Genomic DNA, 18,841 nt, shown 5'->3' on the forward strand with positions numbered 1-18,841 from the left:
AATATCAAATGTAAAAACAAAACAAAACAGGTAGGAGTGTCCCTTAAAGTGTGTGTTTTTTTTTCAATTTTAAGACAAAACAAAAAAGATAAAATAAGATATAGATATATAAAATATTAGCCAGAAATAAACAATATTCATTCATTCAAGATTAAAAGTAAAGAATATTCAGTGTTCGCAAAACAGTATGTTCAGTTGGGAGGATTAAATTGAGTACTGAAGAGACACTTATATAACTTATATAACTTCTTTTTTTTTATAATATGCAAGGATGAAGGATATAAATAATGACTACCTTGGTGCTTAATTCTGTTTTTCTTTTTGTGTATTTTGTTTGTTATCTTATTTAATTATTTTATTCTGTACTGACAGCACCAGAATTCCTTTGTTGTATTTACAACTCATAATTTTTTTTATGTTGTTCAACTCGGGTAGTTTATTTCATGGGGATAAGATCATTTTTTACTTTTTTATACTGTGGCTGAGAAGTATTTTCAAACTCTACTCCCTGTTAGGATCAGGATAAGGGTTTTTCTTAAGTCAGCGTTATCTAGATCCCATTGAAATGTTTCGAACAACACAAACTGAAGGTTTGATCAAGATTCAAGCCAGGATTGGATTACATGGTCCGATCCAATTTCAGAATCCTTCTTTCCCTTTTGAACGAAAACATTTCAAACATTTGATCCAATCCAATAAAAACTGGTGGAACAACTGGCCTTAGACGTTGTGTTTGTGTGTTAGCAGTGAAGTGACAAACAAGGCCTTGTCAGACAAGCATAGTGCAAGACAGAAAATATAAAACCTTGAAAAAAACATTAGGTAGTATATATATATAGTTATTTATATGTATATAATATGTCTTCTTAATAATTTAATGCCCACATCCATAGACTAGCTTGACATCAAGTTATATTCAATTATTGTTTGTAATTGAGACTGTCTTGTTGAAAAGAACGTTAAAATGTGTGGAAGATTCATGAAGCAGTGTCAATACTTTCAGAGCCCGCTAGATGGCGGTCTGTGCACTATTTTCATTTGTTTTAACAACTGTTCTAATAACACATTTTTACTAATTTTAAATGGCCACTAGATGTTCCTGTCTGCTCTATAATGTGAACCACTACTTCAATAAAACCTAACTTGAGGGCGCCACCTACTAAGATCTGAAAATGATTAAACTGTATAATAAAACCTTATCAAAAACTATTAAATAATCATATGCTATGTATTCCTGGCAATCCTTATTTTAGCTTCTTGTTTGCTGTAGTCTTACAATACCTAAGCACACAAACGTGTGACAAATCCCGAGTTAGTTCAGGGCTTTATCCATCCCTCAGTAAATATATTTATTTTATTTCTTACTCTGGATTAACCTCACAATCAGGTTTTAGAAAGTCTGCTTCTAAGCAGATGACACAGTATTTGAAGAAAAGTATTTCTTTTCAAATTAAAATAAACAGGAGCATGTAATGCATCAGTCAATATTAACAATTAATTATAGATCTATTCTAAGGAGAAAAAGTAGCAAGAATATTAGTCCATAGGCTGTTTTTCAAACAAGATTAATCCTTTCTGTTCACCTTAGTAACACTGCACACTCTTAAAACATGGCAAAGCATAGAAGCGCTCCCTAACACCGTAGGGATGAAATTTCAATTTAAAAGCGCCTGAGGTGAGCACAATATGGGGTCTACAGCAAGTTCAAGGGTGATTTGCTGAATCAATTGAAATTCCCTTTTCTGTATTAAATTAGCAGTGATTCATATGACCTATTTGCTCCCACCAAGAATATAATTGGTAGGGGTACAAAAAAAAGTCATGAGTCATGTATATTTTAAATCACCAGTGACTGAAAGTGATTAAAAAAATGCTTTGAATAGAAGAAAGAGGAACTGACAGAGAACACGGAACAGTCTGATCTTAGCATATTTTAAGGGCTACAAATGTGCAATGCACAAAACGCTCTTTTAATTTAAATATTTACATTAGAAAATAAATAAAATAAGCCCGGCCCCCTGAGAACTATTTGTTTTTCTGCAGAAAATCTTGTTAACCATAACCAAAACCACTCTGCTGTAATTGGCCAAGCATCAAGTTTCATCACCTCACGTCATCAATCTCAGAAGTCTCCACCTCCAGGGGACTCGTTGTATAAACAAAGCGGCTGGAGGAGTGAAGCCCATTATAACATCATAATGGACTGCGCTCTCATAACCTCTCATTCGCTGAAATTTCAGATGGGGAAGAACTATATAAAATAATTATTTCAAACATGGTCATAAGACCATGACATTTGAATGTGAGCTAGTCATGAGAGTTGGGTTTTTAGAATATTTGCCATTTAATCATTATTTATTCATCTTTTTTTCATTTCCTATGTATACTTCCAATTAGTTCCGTCAACTATTACAGATTGATCATAAATATATATTTATAAATATAAATAAGGATTGTGCCCATCACTAAATGCAGGTGGTAAGTGAATGAAGTAAACAGGTGATTGGATTTTTTTTATTTATGTCTTGTAATTTTTCTCAATTTAGTTGTAAAATGGAAGAACTACTCTCAATCTGCAGTAAAACGGGCTGAAGTCATAAAATTTCACCAAACAAGTTTCTAGTAAATGTGTATTTTCTTGGAAACATGAAAAGAACTGTGTAAAATGAAAATAATGTGAAAAAACTAATGGAGGTGGAAAGAATGAGGGCACGATGGAAAAGAAAAGCCAAAGAACCAAAAAAAAAGAATTGTGTCAAAAGGGGGAAACATGGAACAAAAATGATTAGGATGAGTATTGAGCAAAAATAGAAAATGCAATGAAAAGAATGAGAAGATAATATCAAAGTAATTTATATTACGTCAGAAATATCACAATTTTATCGGTACGTTTTTATTACACTTAATAATAATAATTATTATTTAACAATTATTTTCAGGGTCACACCTTCTGTTTAGAATGTTTGACTGAGTGTATCAAACCCATTAAAAAGGCATTTCACTTCTTCCCATTTTATTATATTTGTACTCAATATAATTGTGCTACATTTATTTTAGCCATTAATTTGGACGCATTTCTAGCTATTCTGATCTCAGTTCCAGATGGTAATCCATAACCATAACACCACCAACATGTCATTTATTTTGCCTTGTTCCAGGCGAACCTCCTCCTACAGGTAATACATTTTTTTTTTACTGCAAGTGGAAAACACGATTCTATTGTTCTAGATGACGCCTTGTAAAGAAAGGTCAGAAGATGGCGCTCTGTGACGTTTCAATAAAGTTACAAGCCAAATATAACAGATCGCCATCTAGTGTTCTTATCATAACCTAAGAAGTAAAAAAGTAAGTAAGTAGTGGTTAATAAACTCACCTATTGTATTTAACAATATCATCAAGAGGATTACTTTTTAAACTTTTCTGCTTTTCTCCTGGACCCCTCCTTCTACATTGTGAAATCCCATCGAGTTATTTGCTCAATGCTCAGTTGGGCCAAAATTAATCCAGGCAGAGATCGAGTGGAAGACAAAGTACATTCCGAACAGGTCATCGATCCATATACGTCCCTGAGTTCAGCTGCGCTTACGTAACCGTCAGAGTTTACTCCGAGACTCCACAGCCGAGACCTTCACCTCATTCAATGTAGTTCCGCACACCTTAAGAGTACTATACAAAGTAAACTGCTGCAGTAAAAATGTTATCGAAAAACAAAATTATATTAAATCAATTGAATATTTAAACGTTTTTTTGTAAAATAATGGTAAGTGCTTGTTTGTTTGTGTCCAAAAAAAGAAGTTTACTTTATACATATTAAAATACATTCGAGGTAAACGATTCAAAAATAAAAACAAAAAAAAATAAAGTATTTAAGTCAATATTTAGGGCGCAATGTCCCTTACTGGCCACTAGAGGGGAGTAGCGGCTTTGAAGTTGGGTGAACCCATGTCGTCATTTCAGGTCCAACTGGAAAATGTTTTCCATGAAACAAGAAGGAATAAACTGCGATACAGAAACTAATGTTTTTGATTGAATGACTCAACAGACTTTAATGTTTTACAATTTTTTTTAAGAATACCGTGCATATTTTTCAGTGACTATCGATTCCATCCCTCCATCTTTAGCCTGTTTTTCTTCCATGTTTTACTCTCTTCATGCTCTCTCTTCCATTCGAGAGCGAGTGATAAACAGTGGGTAACAGCATCCAGATGGTGGAAGGAACCGCTGGTCGAGGAGAGTTTTATAAACACTACTGAAGACAATCAGGCCTCCATTTGGCCCCGAAGAAGAATCAGCTGAATGAACACACATGCATTCATACAAACACATTTGCAATAGTTAAAGGCTTGACAAGGGCAGGAACCCTTTTGTCCGTCCCTAAAGTCGACACCTCAGCATTGAAATACTTGATTTACTTAATAAAAAAAAAAGAATACCAACAATAATTACAACGGAATAAATTAAATTCTTCGAGTCAAAGTGCCTCAATATGTTTTAACTTCAATGTTAATATAATTGGTATTAAACTTTCAATTGTATTTTAGTCTCAATAAGATGTTTTATTACTCTTTGGGGGGAAAAGCTATCTTTACACTTTCCAACATCTGACTGTGATTAATCATATTTAATACGTAGATCATGTGCAGATCCCATGTTCAACTTTTTCCAAATGACATTATTAAGGACAGACCCGGCCAAAGAGTGGCTCGTGAACCACATGTGGCCCTTCATATGTTATTATGTGGCCCTAAGAAGGCCAGAGTGGAATTGAATGTGTGTCTGAAAGCTAACAAAGTCCTATGTGTAAATAAGGTCATTTACTTTTAACACCTAAATATCAATCATTTGTTTTTGGACTTTATTTCCCTATTTGTCTTTATTTCCTTGTAATTATTTACACTTTGAGTTAAACATTCAATTTATTTATAAAACAAAAACTTGAAGAAATCAAGAAAATTTGTTGTTATTTTTTCATTTGACCTTTTCAAGAAAATGTGTTGCCATGCAATCTGTTTTTCATTGTTTTTCAAACAGAAATTTACATCTTTTCGTATTTGTGTAAAGGATCTTAAAATAAAATGTATGTTTAAATAAGTGATATTTAATTGGGAATTTCAGCTTATTTTCCCTGTCATTTCATAATAATTATTAACTGCTTTTTTGCAAAATAGATCACTTATCCCCCCCCCCTCCACTATTTAGGAGATTCTTTCGGTCTTTCTTCTTACCAACATAATGTCCTTTGCCCTCTCGGAACGGTGGTCCGATGGGTCCCTTCATCATCGGCTGCATGTACTTCATATGTGTGATGGGGGGGTACCCTCCGGCGAGGGCCTGCTCCCCCAGCATCAGCAGCGCACAGATGGTGGCAAACAGCATGTTCTCCAGCACAGCAGGCTCCAGCGATCACACTGAAAGAGCTGGAAGAGAGAGAAGACGAGAGAGGAGGTTCAAGACAAACATGGGTGAAGCAGAAGTGGCAATACTGAGGAGAAGTCAAACATAAATCCTTCCAACCATAATACAAAAACCTGCCAATGTCTCGTTGGTTTAAGAGTCTTAAAGAATGTTGATGTGAAAGCACCGAAATGATTTATTGACCTAACAGCGAACCATCTTAACGCCTGCACGAATGATAAATCTTTAGGTCGCTCATCTTGCTACCAGTCTCGACGACTAAAAAAACTAAAACAAACTCCGGCATGTGGGCCAAATCAAGCCTGCTAAGTCATTTTATGTAGCCTGTCAGATTGTTGACTCAAAATCAAAGTCAATTCATGTCCATGTTGATAAGATGACCTATAAAGATACCACTGTTCCAGATAACAGAGTAAACAATATGAGTAAAAACAAAATAAAACCAAAAATAACCGGAACATCACTTCAGATTCATACTTCCTGTTTAGTATAGTTAACACATATTTTGTTCAGCCCGCACACTTGAGAGAAAAAATAAAAGTTTTAGGGTTGCAATGTGGTTTTTAAACAAAAAAGTATTGTTACGCTGTCACTTCACTGGCAATGGAATTTGCATTTGCTTGTGCAACGACTTTAAAATTGAAATCACATCCAGAAAAACACTTAAATAACAGATTGTGTTATTGTTGATGAGAGAAAACGTTTCTTTTTTCTTTTTTTTTAACCTTTAAACTGAATATAAAACTGCTTTTCAATCCAGAAACGAATATCAGATGCAGATGCAGAACTATATTCCAAATTTTAACAATCAGTCCATTGAATGATTTTCTTGTTAAAAAAATGCTCTGCTGGTTTCATTAAAATATCTCATAGCTGGCTGTACTAACACAGGTATTCACAAAATTAGAACAGCCCCCAAAAAAACACTGATGATAATGCAGGCCAATTCATTACAACACAGGGTGTGTGTAACAACCTCACAAACTGTAAAACCTATGGACAATCGACAGTTATTCTCTTAGTCACTGTGCTAGGAAATTGAATATCAGAACTGGATTGGATTTGGCGATAACACATAAATATTTTTTTGACTTATCACATTAACTTACTACATAGTTAATTTAAGTATTTTAACATCATTACATAATTATAAACCACCGTAACATCTTCTATAAACCCTCAATCAAATCAAATGTATTATCATGTCTAATGGGAAGGGATTCATTTTGAGGGACACAAAATTGTGAATCAAGATATATGAAGCGTTGTCCAAACCAACAACAAAAACCTAATCCCGGTGTGAAAATTAACAAAACATATATTTACCTGTTACAATAATTTCAACATTATCACATCTTTTATAGTTACACTTTTTTCAGGGCCACATGAACACACTCAGACCACGCTTGACCCCGAACCCAAATCTGCCTTATATTAATTGAGTTTAAGATAATGCCTGGTTTAACATAACCCTTTGGAACTATTACTTTTTTAAAACCTAATATTATACTTCAAATTGATTTTTTTGTCGTCGTCTATGTATTTATGTCTATTTGAGCAGATCGGTCTTATTGTTATTGTCAGTTTTGTTTCTGATATTATTCATAAGTACGTTCATTCTAATGTTGACTTCTTTATTTACTTTAAACTTCATGGGCATAATGTTCTTTTTGGAATAGTCTCGCACAGAACCAATGAGCTGTTTGGAATCTTGTTGCTATGAACACTTCAAACTATATTGAAATCTCTTAAGATGCATTTTTCATTAGACACGGGTCATTCTGGAGACAGATCTCGAGTAACTCAGCTTGGGTGAGAACTTGGTTGTGAGGGATTAAAACAATGTCCTCAACCACTGGTTTAAGTTAATATCCACGTTTCAAATTAAAATTTTCCAACCAACACGGACATGGCTCATTTTCAAAAGACAAATCCAAAACTTTTTTCTTCTTTTTGCCAAGTGGCTAAGCAACATGTTTATCTTGCTTTGAGAAAATCTCCGAGCTGGACATGCAAGTGTGTACGCTGCTTCTCACCAGACCGTTTGATCGGTGAGAACATTTCACACCTTTTAATTAAGGAAACAATCCAAGACCATTTTTTAAAGACTTCCAGACACGTCGATAATTACTGTTGGAGTCTAACCTACGAGGCAATGGACCTCACAATAAAATAAGTGGTCAGACGCGCCGTTTTTCCAGACTTGAAATGCTAATCTTCTTCTGAAAGCCAAAAATGGAGTCCGGCCTTTTCCAAAACAAAACACAGCAGCATCTCAAGTGGCCCGGCTCAGACAGACAGAGGAGACACAGACACCAGTCCAAACTCTCACTTTCCCCGGCTGTCGTCTGCCCTGCTAATAGTATCTGCAGCATCAGGGAGGTGAGGTTGAAGGTCCTCCGCCTCCACATCCTTCGAGCCTGCGAATCCCAACGGTGGGGTATTTCCTAAACCACGTGCCACAGACATTATTGGCATGGCGAGCGTGAGGTTTTGGTGTCACAGAAGGATACCATTTGTGGTCAAAATGACTCCTTCAGTAAAGATTCAACACCTGAATGTCATTATCTGGGAATGTCGACATTTTAAAAGTGAGCGAGTTAGCTTTTACAATAACCACAGGCTTATAACAATTCAATTAGAAAAACTTTCACTAAAACCACAATGATAAACTTGGACCACAAACCTACCTGGGTGGTCAAAAAAACCTCTTAATGTAAAGGAGATACATCTGGAATTTTCTCTGACGATGTCATCTCTCAGAAAGAGAAAAAGATGAAAAAGCTTCCTCGTCTCAATTGAACAATTTTCTCTTCCTATAGTGAAAGAAAAGTCACTGATTTCCGACACAATAAACTTGTTTGGTTAAGATGTTAATTAACCAAATGTGATTATCCAAAGTATTCCCATATATTTATAGGATTAAGAGTAGAAATGTGTGTTAACAAGGGCAGCCAGTCATAGTAAAACCAGAGAAACAACACATAAAATAAAGTCGCCACATTGATTTGTTGTTCTTTTTCTTAATTCTCAGTCTAGACAAAATGACGACTCATGCTTTTATAGACACCTGTAGAGCATTTCCAAAGATAAAACCTCCTAAAATGAACAAAATGTGAAAAATGTTAATCATTGCATGATCCTCATTTATGCATTGATGGATTATCTTTAAAGAGAAAGTTCAGCTAATATTTAATATTCACTCATTATCTATATACTCCTCCTCACGTCGAATAACTGTTGGGATTATTAGTTTATTATTATTAGTAATCAGTTCATTTTATAGTTAAAGACAAAAAAATTATGTTCATTTTAATGTAGTGATTGGACCTTGTTCGTCGCCTTCATTCACTAAAGGTAGACGAATCACTAGTAGTAAATTCGAAAGAGTATGATAAACACATTTTCATTCACCAACATGTATCTGTCAGTATTAGCCTTGTGAGGAAATGTTCTGTTAATGATTACCGGCTTTTCTTCTTTAATGCTACTTTAAAGTTGATAAATATTTAATTTGAGTCCAAGACCTCAGCTCGACCAAGACAAGACGAAGTCCAGAGTGTGTCGAGACCAAGGAAAGATCAACATCTGAGTGTCTAGAGTCTAGACAAAGACACGGTCAAGATTGGTGAGAGCAAGACCAAAACCAAAGAGGGTCCATACCAAGGGAAAATCAATAACAGATTTTCGAGATCGAGACGTGATCATCATGAAAAACATGCTAATACGTCCCATTTTGTAATTAATAATATATTTTTCAAATTAAATGTAATGACTGTTTTTGGTTTTAATTGGCACGACTCTTCTAGCAGTTTTGTAGTATTTTACTTTTTCAACTTAACAGGAAGATTAAATCCAGAGACTTTTGTAGAAAACAAATTAGCAAAAGAAAGTAGGAATTTATAACATCACAGTTACAGTTTTCCTGACATTAGCAATTCCAGACACTCAAAATACCAATAGGGCCTTTAAATGACAATAACAAGATCACAATCCACCATGCTTCAACTACTAAAGCTTGAGACCAGAGGCGAAGGCGGAGGGAATCAAAAACCCAAACTAGACCACATTTAAATGATCTGTATTGTTCTTTTTTTGTGTTTAATGAATTCCTGCTTATATTGATATTATAGAACATCTCTGCAGCATCATCAATTTGAAAAAAAGATACTGTACATATGAAGATACATATTTGCTTTCACGTGTTGGATCTTCGCAGTTGCAGTGCATGATAGTAACTTTGTATCAGTGATGGAACCAAGGAACAGTATTGTAAAATGACTTTGAATTGCTGACCAATCACATGTACAGCGCTGACAGAATGTGGCTTAAGCAAACTTTAGTTTGAATAATCCACATTAGTGGTACCATACGTTTCTCTAAAATATGACCTCTATGCTCTGGACTACAGAAGCAGTTTGGTGGGGCTAGCCAAAGATAGTGACATGTATCTTTAGTCTTGGTATTTATCCTTCTTCTCATGTAGCAGCTAAAACGTCATTCTCATCTCCAGATTTATATCTGTTCTAAAAAGTGAAAATAAGAAGACCACATGGTGAAACCCTAGAGAAAATATGTCATGCAAAGTGGAACACAGGAGAAGAAGAAAAAGTTAAAGAACCACTTCATTTGAATCAGTAATAAAGGGATGTAATCACTAAAAAGTGTGTCCGAGAACAAAGGGGGTGACAAAAAAAACTTGGAGCACTTAATTTTCAGGATGACTTCATTCACAGAAACATGACGTAAATCCCCGGAGAAACCATGTGAGTGCAAAAGCAGCTTGGATGATCATGAAGGGTGATAGATTGTACATGTGGTCAGGAGGATTTCTGATTCAAGGTCAAAGACTGAAGTCATGGAGAGGTTATCCAGTTGAAAATTGCAGCGTGGCTCTAAATAGAGATCCAGTCTTAAGTTAGCTCCAAGGAAGGAATCTGGGATAAACATCTGTGAGGAACGCATTTTATTTTCGATACTGGAAAATTGAAATCATAAATCTGATTTAAAACTATAAACCTGCTATTTAAAACCTGTATGGACCTCCTCAGTGGAGTTTGTATGTACTCCCTATGGTTGTGTTCGTTTCCTCTGGGCACTCCACTTTCCTCCCACAGTCCCGACACTAAATATACTCCAGTGCAGTCCCACCTTGATAATGGAATAAACTGTAGAAAAAGAATGAAATTATACTGCCTTATAGATATATAAATATAATGGTGGTGGTAACTTGGCTTGGCTGGGTTGAGTTTTGTGCCTGGGATTACATAATTAAAATACGTGGTTTTGCTTTTTTATTTTCTAATTTTTCGGAGGTAATAACCTCCCTTTTGCCAGTGACGTAGCCCAGGTAAACTATGTAATAGGTCCCACATGAAAGATTAAAACCATAATGTTTCAACGTTATCAAAGTAGTCATAAAATAAAGATCCACTTCGTAAATATTTTACAAGGAACAAAGTTTATAATGCAGAGCTTTTACTATGTCTAGACCACCCAATTACTTTAGGGAAAACACATATTTGACATTTTTTAATCATGATCCATTGCAGTAAAAAAGAGATAAAAGAGGAAAAACGCCTGTGGATTGAAAACAGAATCTCAACACTTCTCACACCTGATGTGGAAAGTAAAGGCCAGACAATATGCTATCCCCAATTTCTTTCTAATTATAGACAATAAATACATAGTGATCTGCAGAGCTTTAAAACATGATGTAAAATCAACAAATTCAAAAAACAATTATTCATGTACTGTGACTTTGTGCAATTCCAAATGCATAGTCGATAATAATTTAGTGTTAATCTTAAGCAAACTGATGTTATAACATAACTCTCCTGACTCACTCACATCAAATGTTGAAGTCTTCCTCTCCAAGATGCAGTAAGTCTCTCATCATGATGATGTTTTGAAGATATCACTTTATAAAGTTCTCCCCCGTCTGAAATCTTGGTGAACGTCCCACTTTGTTAATACGAGTCCCTTGGAGGCCGAGATTTCCGGGACTGATGACGCGTGGTGACAAACATCGATGCTTGACCAATGACAACAGAGTGGGTGAGGTAATGGTAAAGTTCATCTTGAGGCGGGGCTTAAGCACATTTTCTAATGTAAGTATTTTAATTAAAAGATAGTTTTGTACAAACAGACACATCCTGATGAGTACAATAAAGGTCCAAAATCTATTTAAGAGACACTCAACCCATTATTTTCCCTTAAAGCTTGACAATTTGGCTTTGTTCTCGCTCTTGGTCTCAATCTGGTCTTGGTCTTGACTTTCATCTCCAGGCCTTAGTCTCAATTTGGAAAAGGTCTTGGTATTGAATTAGTCTATCTTGGTTTTGTCTTGATCATAGCCAATAATGGGCCGATGAAGCAGTGTCCTATATTTCCAGGAACTACTAGATGGCACTAAATTGCAATCCCAACAATTTAAAAAGCAACCTACTGAGCTTTGAAAATTGGAAACTTCTTAATAAAGCTTTATTAGCCCTTCACAGGTTCCAACACTCTACGGTCTTAGTGTTGGCTGAGGCGGAAGTCTTGTTCTGTGCAAATAAATCCTAAAAGACAGACCAAAAAACTGGCCATTAAGTGTGGTATTCTAAATATTAAGTAGTGCAGTCGCAACACCCCATTAATTCTTTGAGAATATTTTCAACGTCAGTTCATCCAAAGGTAAATGCTTGCTGTGGCGAGCGGTCAAGGTATAGCAGGAATGCGAGGGCTCATTTGTGAATCCCTGCTCTGAAGGTGAGAAATGTTCTGGAACTCTACATTAAGGGTCTAAACTTAACGTAATTATCACAGAGTCAATTGTTCCATTCTTTCACTGCCAGACGTCTGCTGCAGCCGCTCATAGTCGGGCCTTTACTTTTCGCTGGGAAAAGCCGAGAAAAGTCTGCTCAAAGTCTGCTTCTTTCAAAAGGTTCCAAAGGAGCAACTGCATGAGTGCACTGTGCTAACACAGATCACATTGTCATAAGCTAGAAATGTTAGCTGGTGAAAAAAAAAAAGGGAAAATGGAAAGTTGCGTCGAGGCAGAAGCCCGGGAAGAGGATGAAGAAGGAAAGCACCCTGTGAATAAGTTTGAAGAGAGAGCCAAGAGCGAACTAAGTCAGATACCCATGGAGCTGACATGAAGGTATTATGACAGGCAGAAAGAAAAACTGCCCTATGGAGATAAGAGATGTAAGGGAGGAGAGCGAAAGCTGTTCCTTGTTGACCCACATCAAATGCCTGGCCTACCAATCTTCTCACTCCTTTTGCTGGAAGCCAAAGCGACTACACATCAGCATGCACGGGTCTCGTACACAGACTATCAGCTGGCAGCCAAACACACAGGAAGGCCTACTTTTCTGTCTGAAAGAGTGAAGGGAAGAAACAAAGAGGTGGAAGGGAGATTATAATTTAATAAGGGACAGGAAATCTTGGTTCAAATCCCCCTGAAGGAGCCGAAATGCCTGCTAGCTTGAGGCTACTGAACTACAGACTGACTGGGCTTAATATGAATGGACTCCACTGGCACGGGTGGCGGGCAGACGACTTAAGATCCAGATAATAGACCACCAGAAAAAGAAAATCCTAGCAGGAGTGATGGTCCTGGAGATGAATAAAAATATCACTTTGTTAATGCATCAGCTCAATTAGGCAAAGATTTGTTGTTTTTTGAGCATTTTCTTCAACACACCGGATCAAAAGCCAAGATGAGAGGGATCTTAAGTATTTCCTCAGCCAGTGGCTATGACTATAGAGCCATTCTGCTAGCAGGAAAATACAACAATCTGAGCGGCAGCAATACAATATATCAATAATGGTAATTTATGTGCCTAAAACATTCTTTAATAACATAAGAGTCCCAAAGGCATCTTTTTGTGTCTTTGTTGTGCACAAATCAACCACACAAAAGCTAAAGCAAACCACAAAACCATCAAGTACATATTTACTAACTACTTTTTGGTCAATGGAACAAAGGGTTTTGAAATTAATTTTCTGTCTGCAATATGATATTCTGCGTCCCTCCATTCGATGAAGTTTTTTAGGGGGCAATGTCACACGCTTAAGGAATAAAGATCAACACATCATGTAAACATTTAGAAAGCTTTGATTAAAAACACTGAAAGATAAATCTCTCTTGGATCAAAGACGATAGATAATACAGCTGAAATGTTTTATTTTAAGTCATACATTCTCAAACTGGTTACACATCTTCGAGTAACCACTGTAGCCATTTTTTTTTCAAGTTTATTTTCTTAAACCATGTTTATTACCATGACAACAAACCAAAGTTCATCAGATTCATTCATTACTGCTCATTTTTGGTATTGGCTTTATTATTGGTTTTACGCATTTGACACATCTGACCAAAAACATTTCAGGACGCCTTAACTAGAGATGGTCTGATGAAGCTTCATGAAGCGGTGTCATTATTTTCAGAGCCCACTAGATGGCGGTCGTGTTCCAAATGTTCTTGTTCTTGTTTATCTGATTATTTTCTTTTTTAATCCTTGTGTTATCTCAGGGTCAAGGTGGCCCGGAAGTGCCAAAAGCAAATGTTTTTGAGGTATCCCTTGTGTTTTCTCTGGGTCAAGGTGAACAACCTCCCTTTCTTCCAGAAATACATATGCAGAGCAGGTTATTCATCTTGACCCAGAGTCAACACAAGGGATACCTCCAATACATTTGTTTCCAGGCCTCCGGGTCACATTGACCCTGGGATAACAGTCTTGGGGTAGGTGAAATGCATAACAGATTTCAGAAACACCTTGTTCTTACTCCTGAAGGTCTTAATTCTTGCTGAAAATCAAATATAAGCCTCAAAACTCGCTTGAGGACCATTAAATGTTCACTGGAATCCACTTGATTGATCTCTCACTACAAACACAGCTGAGACTCCTGGTCCCTCGACCATGCCTGCCGAAAAGAAGCCCACCACAAATCCCCGTTTTTTCTCTGACACACACTGGAATGTGTGGACCACCAGCATACAGTGAGTAGCCCCCTACTACTGTGGTCCTCACCGAAGCCCACCCCACCCACCAGGGTCAATGCAAGTCTTTATTAAACGCTGGCTAAGAGCACAGGCCGTGTAAGAGGACCCCGCCAGTTTCGGCCCTCACACCTCTCAGAAAGCCTCTGCTGCTGGGCTAAGTAAACATGGCTGTGTGTGTGCGTGTGTGTGTTAAATCGGGTCGGGCTAAGTACAGTCTTAAAGAGCCACCAGAGAGCAGCACAAGTCACATCAGCGACTCTGGCAGGTGAGAGACGCTGTGGTTAAGTGAAGGTCATGTCCAGTCTTATTTTACATCAGTGTTTGACTTGTTCAGCCGTGAAACATTCTGAGGGGCTTCCGAGATTATTAAAGTATTAAACACACAAGGACTCAATTAACAATTAACAACAATCAGCCTTTCCAAAAATAATAAAAAATAACTAAAGAAAGAAAGAGGATTCTAATCCAGTTTATGGCCACTACGAGTTTTATCTGACATAAAAAACATACAGGGAGGATCAAAAGTAAAAGTTGTTGTCCTCCCTGTCCAGGGTGTCCCCTGCCTATCATGTGCAGACGACAGCAGTAAACCGCGACCACATAGTGTAAATAAGTAGTATATTAAAAATAGTTCTATGGTATTTATATAGCAGAAAGTGGGTGTAATACGTTAACTTTGCATGTTGAATTCACAATTTAACTTTGTTTTAAGAGCAGTTCAAAACACAGTCATGTTAATGGTTACATTTAACTATTCAATAATTAGAATGTCCTGAATAAAACCTTGTATAGACAATTATCCATGTCTACACTGCTAAAAAATAAATAAATACTGAAACAAAACATTTATGCCTTATTCCTGGTCATATAATTCATTTAAGAGACAAGAACACAATGTAACCAGTTAATTGACTCCTAATAGTTTGGTAAAATAAAATTGGAATGACAAATACAAATACAATAATTATTAGATAAATTGTAAAATAGAAAGCTTTTATTATGTGTTTTGACACATTTCATTGCAGTTTATTTATTGCAGTAACATTAAATGACACAGCAAGAAACAACTCTGTCTCCGTCTATTGTTCCCATCATGTAAGAGATAAGGTGCACTTGGGTTCAATATTTCATCCTCTCCCCTCCCTGCACCGATTATACCAGGAGCCCATTTATCAGGACGTGATCAGAGACACAATGGAATGTCTCAGTTTGCGGCGAAACAAGATATTTTAGATAGAGATCAAAGTCAGCTGGAGTTGAATTGTCAATCTGAGACAGTTTAGATCACAGTTGGCTGCATAATAGCTGCAATTTGAGTCCAGAGCAGTTACCGATATAAAAACAAGAAGAAAATCTGTTCAGATTAATAGTCATTTCGATTATAGTGCCTGGCCCGGCCTTTAAACGTTCAATTGTTTATTGGGAAAAAAGCACTGGATGAGAATCAGTAACGACAACACATTCACATAATTGTGTAGTGTTGAATGAACTCTATTTCCTCGTTCACCTGCCTCATGGAATTCCTGCGGCGCTGCCAAGAGCAAGCGAAATTGAACATTCAACCTCTGCAAGGCTAGACACAATAATAACCAGCTGATTATGTACGAGGGAAAATAACATCCATATCTCACTACTCTACTTAGCATGACGGCGCAGACCTGAGGACGTTCAGATCAGACCCGAGGACCTTTAGATATGTAATGGTTCATTAAAGGTTCTGCAGGATCTGATATGTGAAGACTTCAACCCTGGCATGCTCGAGAAGGGGACATTCTTTCGAGTCTGAAGTTATTTAAGATTGATAGGTCTTTGCTTAGATTATGACAAGACCACTGGAGGGATGAAGCAGCTTCTTTGTCTAAATCTGGCAGAAGGGAAGATGAGAAAGACTTGATGAAGGAACATGAGAATTTGAGTGGAATTTTAGAAACATTAAAGTGAGGATTTTTTATTCCACAATAGCTAAAAAGACAGACGCGGTTCATTTAATCAACAAAAGACAGAACTGCAAATGATTATTTCATTTATGTGATGGATTGATGAAGCTTCATGAAACAGTATACATTATTGTAAGTGTCCACTAGATGTCACACCATTTTCAAACTGAGGGTGCCACTCAACAATAGTACACTTCTATATCAGGGTCATCGGTCCGATTCTGTCAGTGTCGTGACAGGGGATGGCTTTAATGGGAACAAATTTAACTTTGTTTGATTAAAAAAACAACAAGATCTTTAATACTCATGCTAATGGCTACAGTGGAAACTAATCAACTAATCAAAGTCTTTTTCTGAGTAAAAAAGAGTATGATCATGTATAAATGCCTCTGATTTTATTTTTTATTCATTTTCATAATTCACTATTTTTGTAAGTAAGTAAGTAAGTAAGTAATATTTATTTATATAGCGATTTTTGAGACCAGGGTCACAAAGCGCTTAGACAATCAAAACAATACTCAAAAAAGTACATACTTTAAAGATCAAGATAATACTGAGAACAACACAGGAGTTCGAGAAATTCAAGGAAAAGCCTGAACAAATAGAAACGTCTTAAGGTGTCAGTTCTTTACCCCTCTGTTTTCCATGTTTTTACTTTTACATATTATATATATATCATTTACAGTATATATATATCATTTATATATATATATATGTTGTATATTGTATATATTTTAAGTAATTAAAGAGATGTTACAAAAATCATATATATTTTTTAATTAATTGTAGCTTATTAGCGTTGTTATTAAATGTAATGACATAATCTATTTTTTTCTATTATACTATTTATTTTCATTCATTTTTATTTTGTTTTCGGCAGGCTTCACTGCCACTTACAACAGTCACAGCACATAATGTGGCGCCTGAGGAAATGTAATTGCCCACTCTTGCTCTAGTTACATTTACAGCAACTGCACAACCCACAATACTGACTCAAAGCATTTAAAATGCCTCATCTCTGCAACACAAAACAGGATTGTGTATTTTGGAATCAGACCAATCGGAAGGTGTTGAAAGAAAGTTATTTAAATTATCATATTTTCTCAGACCTTTCATTTGCAATATCCCCATCATATTTTCTTCTATCAGTCGGTCATCTTGATCCATCTATCCTCCAGTGATTTACCTTTGTTCCAAATTGTTAAAGCTCACCCAGAAGTGTTGGAGGTGGAAGGACAGCCATTCACAATTGAATTAACATTTGTCCCTAGTCACGCCCATCATGTTCTCATATACACATAGAATGTATGGAAGCTGCCTCTATAGTTGTAGTATCTAGTCTTCAATGTGACCATGGTTTTGAACCTGGTCAATGCCAATTTTTATGCAGATCCATGAAAAAGATACATTAAAATATAATAAAACAGTTAGATGTATAGCTGGGTTCGCACACAACTTAAGATCGTTCAGTGGCCAGCCTCTTCTGGACACTCAGTGAACTGCAGCTCTATGCATTTCCACATTGGCTTTACCTCTTAATACCAGATGTTGCCCCTTGTGTTTACCACATCCATGAACTGCATTGGCTGTCTTCCTTTTCTCTGCTTACATAGTACCTCAAAATCTATTTATCCAACATGTATCCTGACTCTACAATGCATGGCACTGTGCATGGACGAGCAAGATTTAGATGTCACCTCACATTGGTCGCGGTTACTAAATAGGAACACACATGTTTCAATTTTTACATCTGCTGCCATGACACTAACATCTCACTTTTAGAAGGCCAGAGCAAACGATCTACACAGCGCAATGTTCTAACTCTACATTATTCATGATTCATTGTGTCAGCATGTTCAAACAATGCATATTGTGTGTGTTTTACAATGATGTGACACCACAGACATACTTATATGCTTTGGCAAGTCTAGTTGATACAAAGTTAATTAGACATGAAGTGTTTCCCCCCCACACGCAGGCTGCAGTCTCATTAAATTAAGGAGATTTCAAGTGTATTATTTGGTTTTCGTTCTCTCAACTTTACAAGAGCTTGGTTCCCTCCGACTGCTTTTACACACCAATTTTGTCTCAATGGGGCAGATGTGCGTTACACAAGCCCAAATGTCAACCATCTGCTTGCAGTCAGAGGTGTAAATAACATGTCCTGGAAGTGGAAAAGTTGGACTCTAGTTAAGATCCCATTATTTCATTAGTTAGCCCAACTTAGCCAGGTAACATGAATAATCACATTGGCAAAGGTAATACAAATATTAACGTTGTGCACATCATTTTCCAACCAACAAATAATTTGAAAGTGTAAACTTCCAAACAAGATTAAGATCATTTGCCCGAGGTAACTGAGTTGAAATAACATAAACAACAATACACAAAACAATATTTTTTTGTTTCTGGTTTAGTTATGTTTGTAATTGTTTAGCAGAAAATCTACAGTATTTTATTAATTCAAAGCTTCACAATGTATTGGATATTAAGTTTG

General features: G+C 36.3%; 1 protein-coding gene across 1 annotated transcript in view; it reads right to left on the reverse strand.

The window, feature by feature from the left end:
* col8a2 (collagen, type VIII, alpha 2) overlaps positions 1 to 18,841 on the reverse strand; it is a 44,588-nt gene that overhangs the window by 5,856 nt on the left and 19,891 nt on the right. Inside the window, exon 2 of the mRNA XM_087787574.1 lies at positions 5,226 to 5,417. Within this exon, the coding sequence (XP_087643700.1) occupies positions 5,226 to 5,376 (151 nt within the window). The 5' untranslated portion in view covers positions 5,377 to 5,417. The remainder of the gene's footprint in view (positions 1 to 5,225; positions 5,418 to 18,841) is intronic.

Source organism: Callionymus lyra, chromosome 3 (assembly GCF_982586985.1).
Source record: "Callionymus lyra chromosome 3, fCalLyr1.hap1.1, whole genome shotgun sequence".
NCBI lineage: Eukaryota > Metazoa > Chordata > Actinopteri > Syngnathiformes > Callionymidae > Callionymus > Callionymus lyra.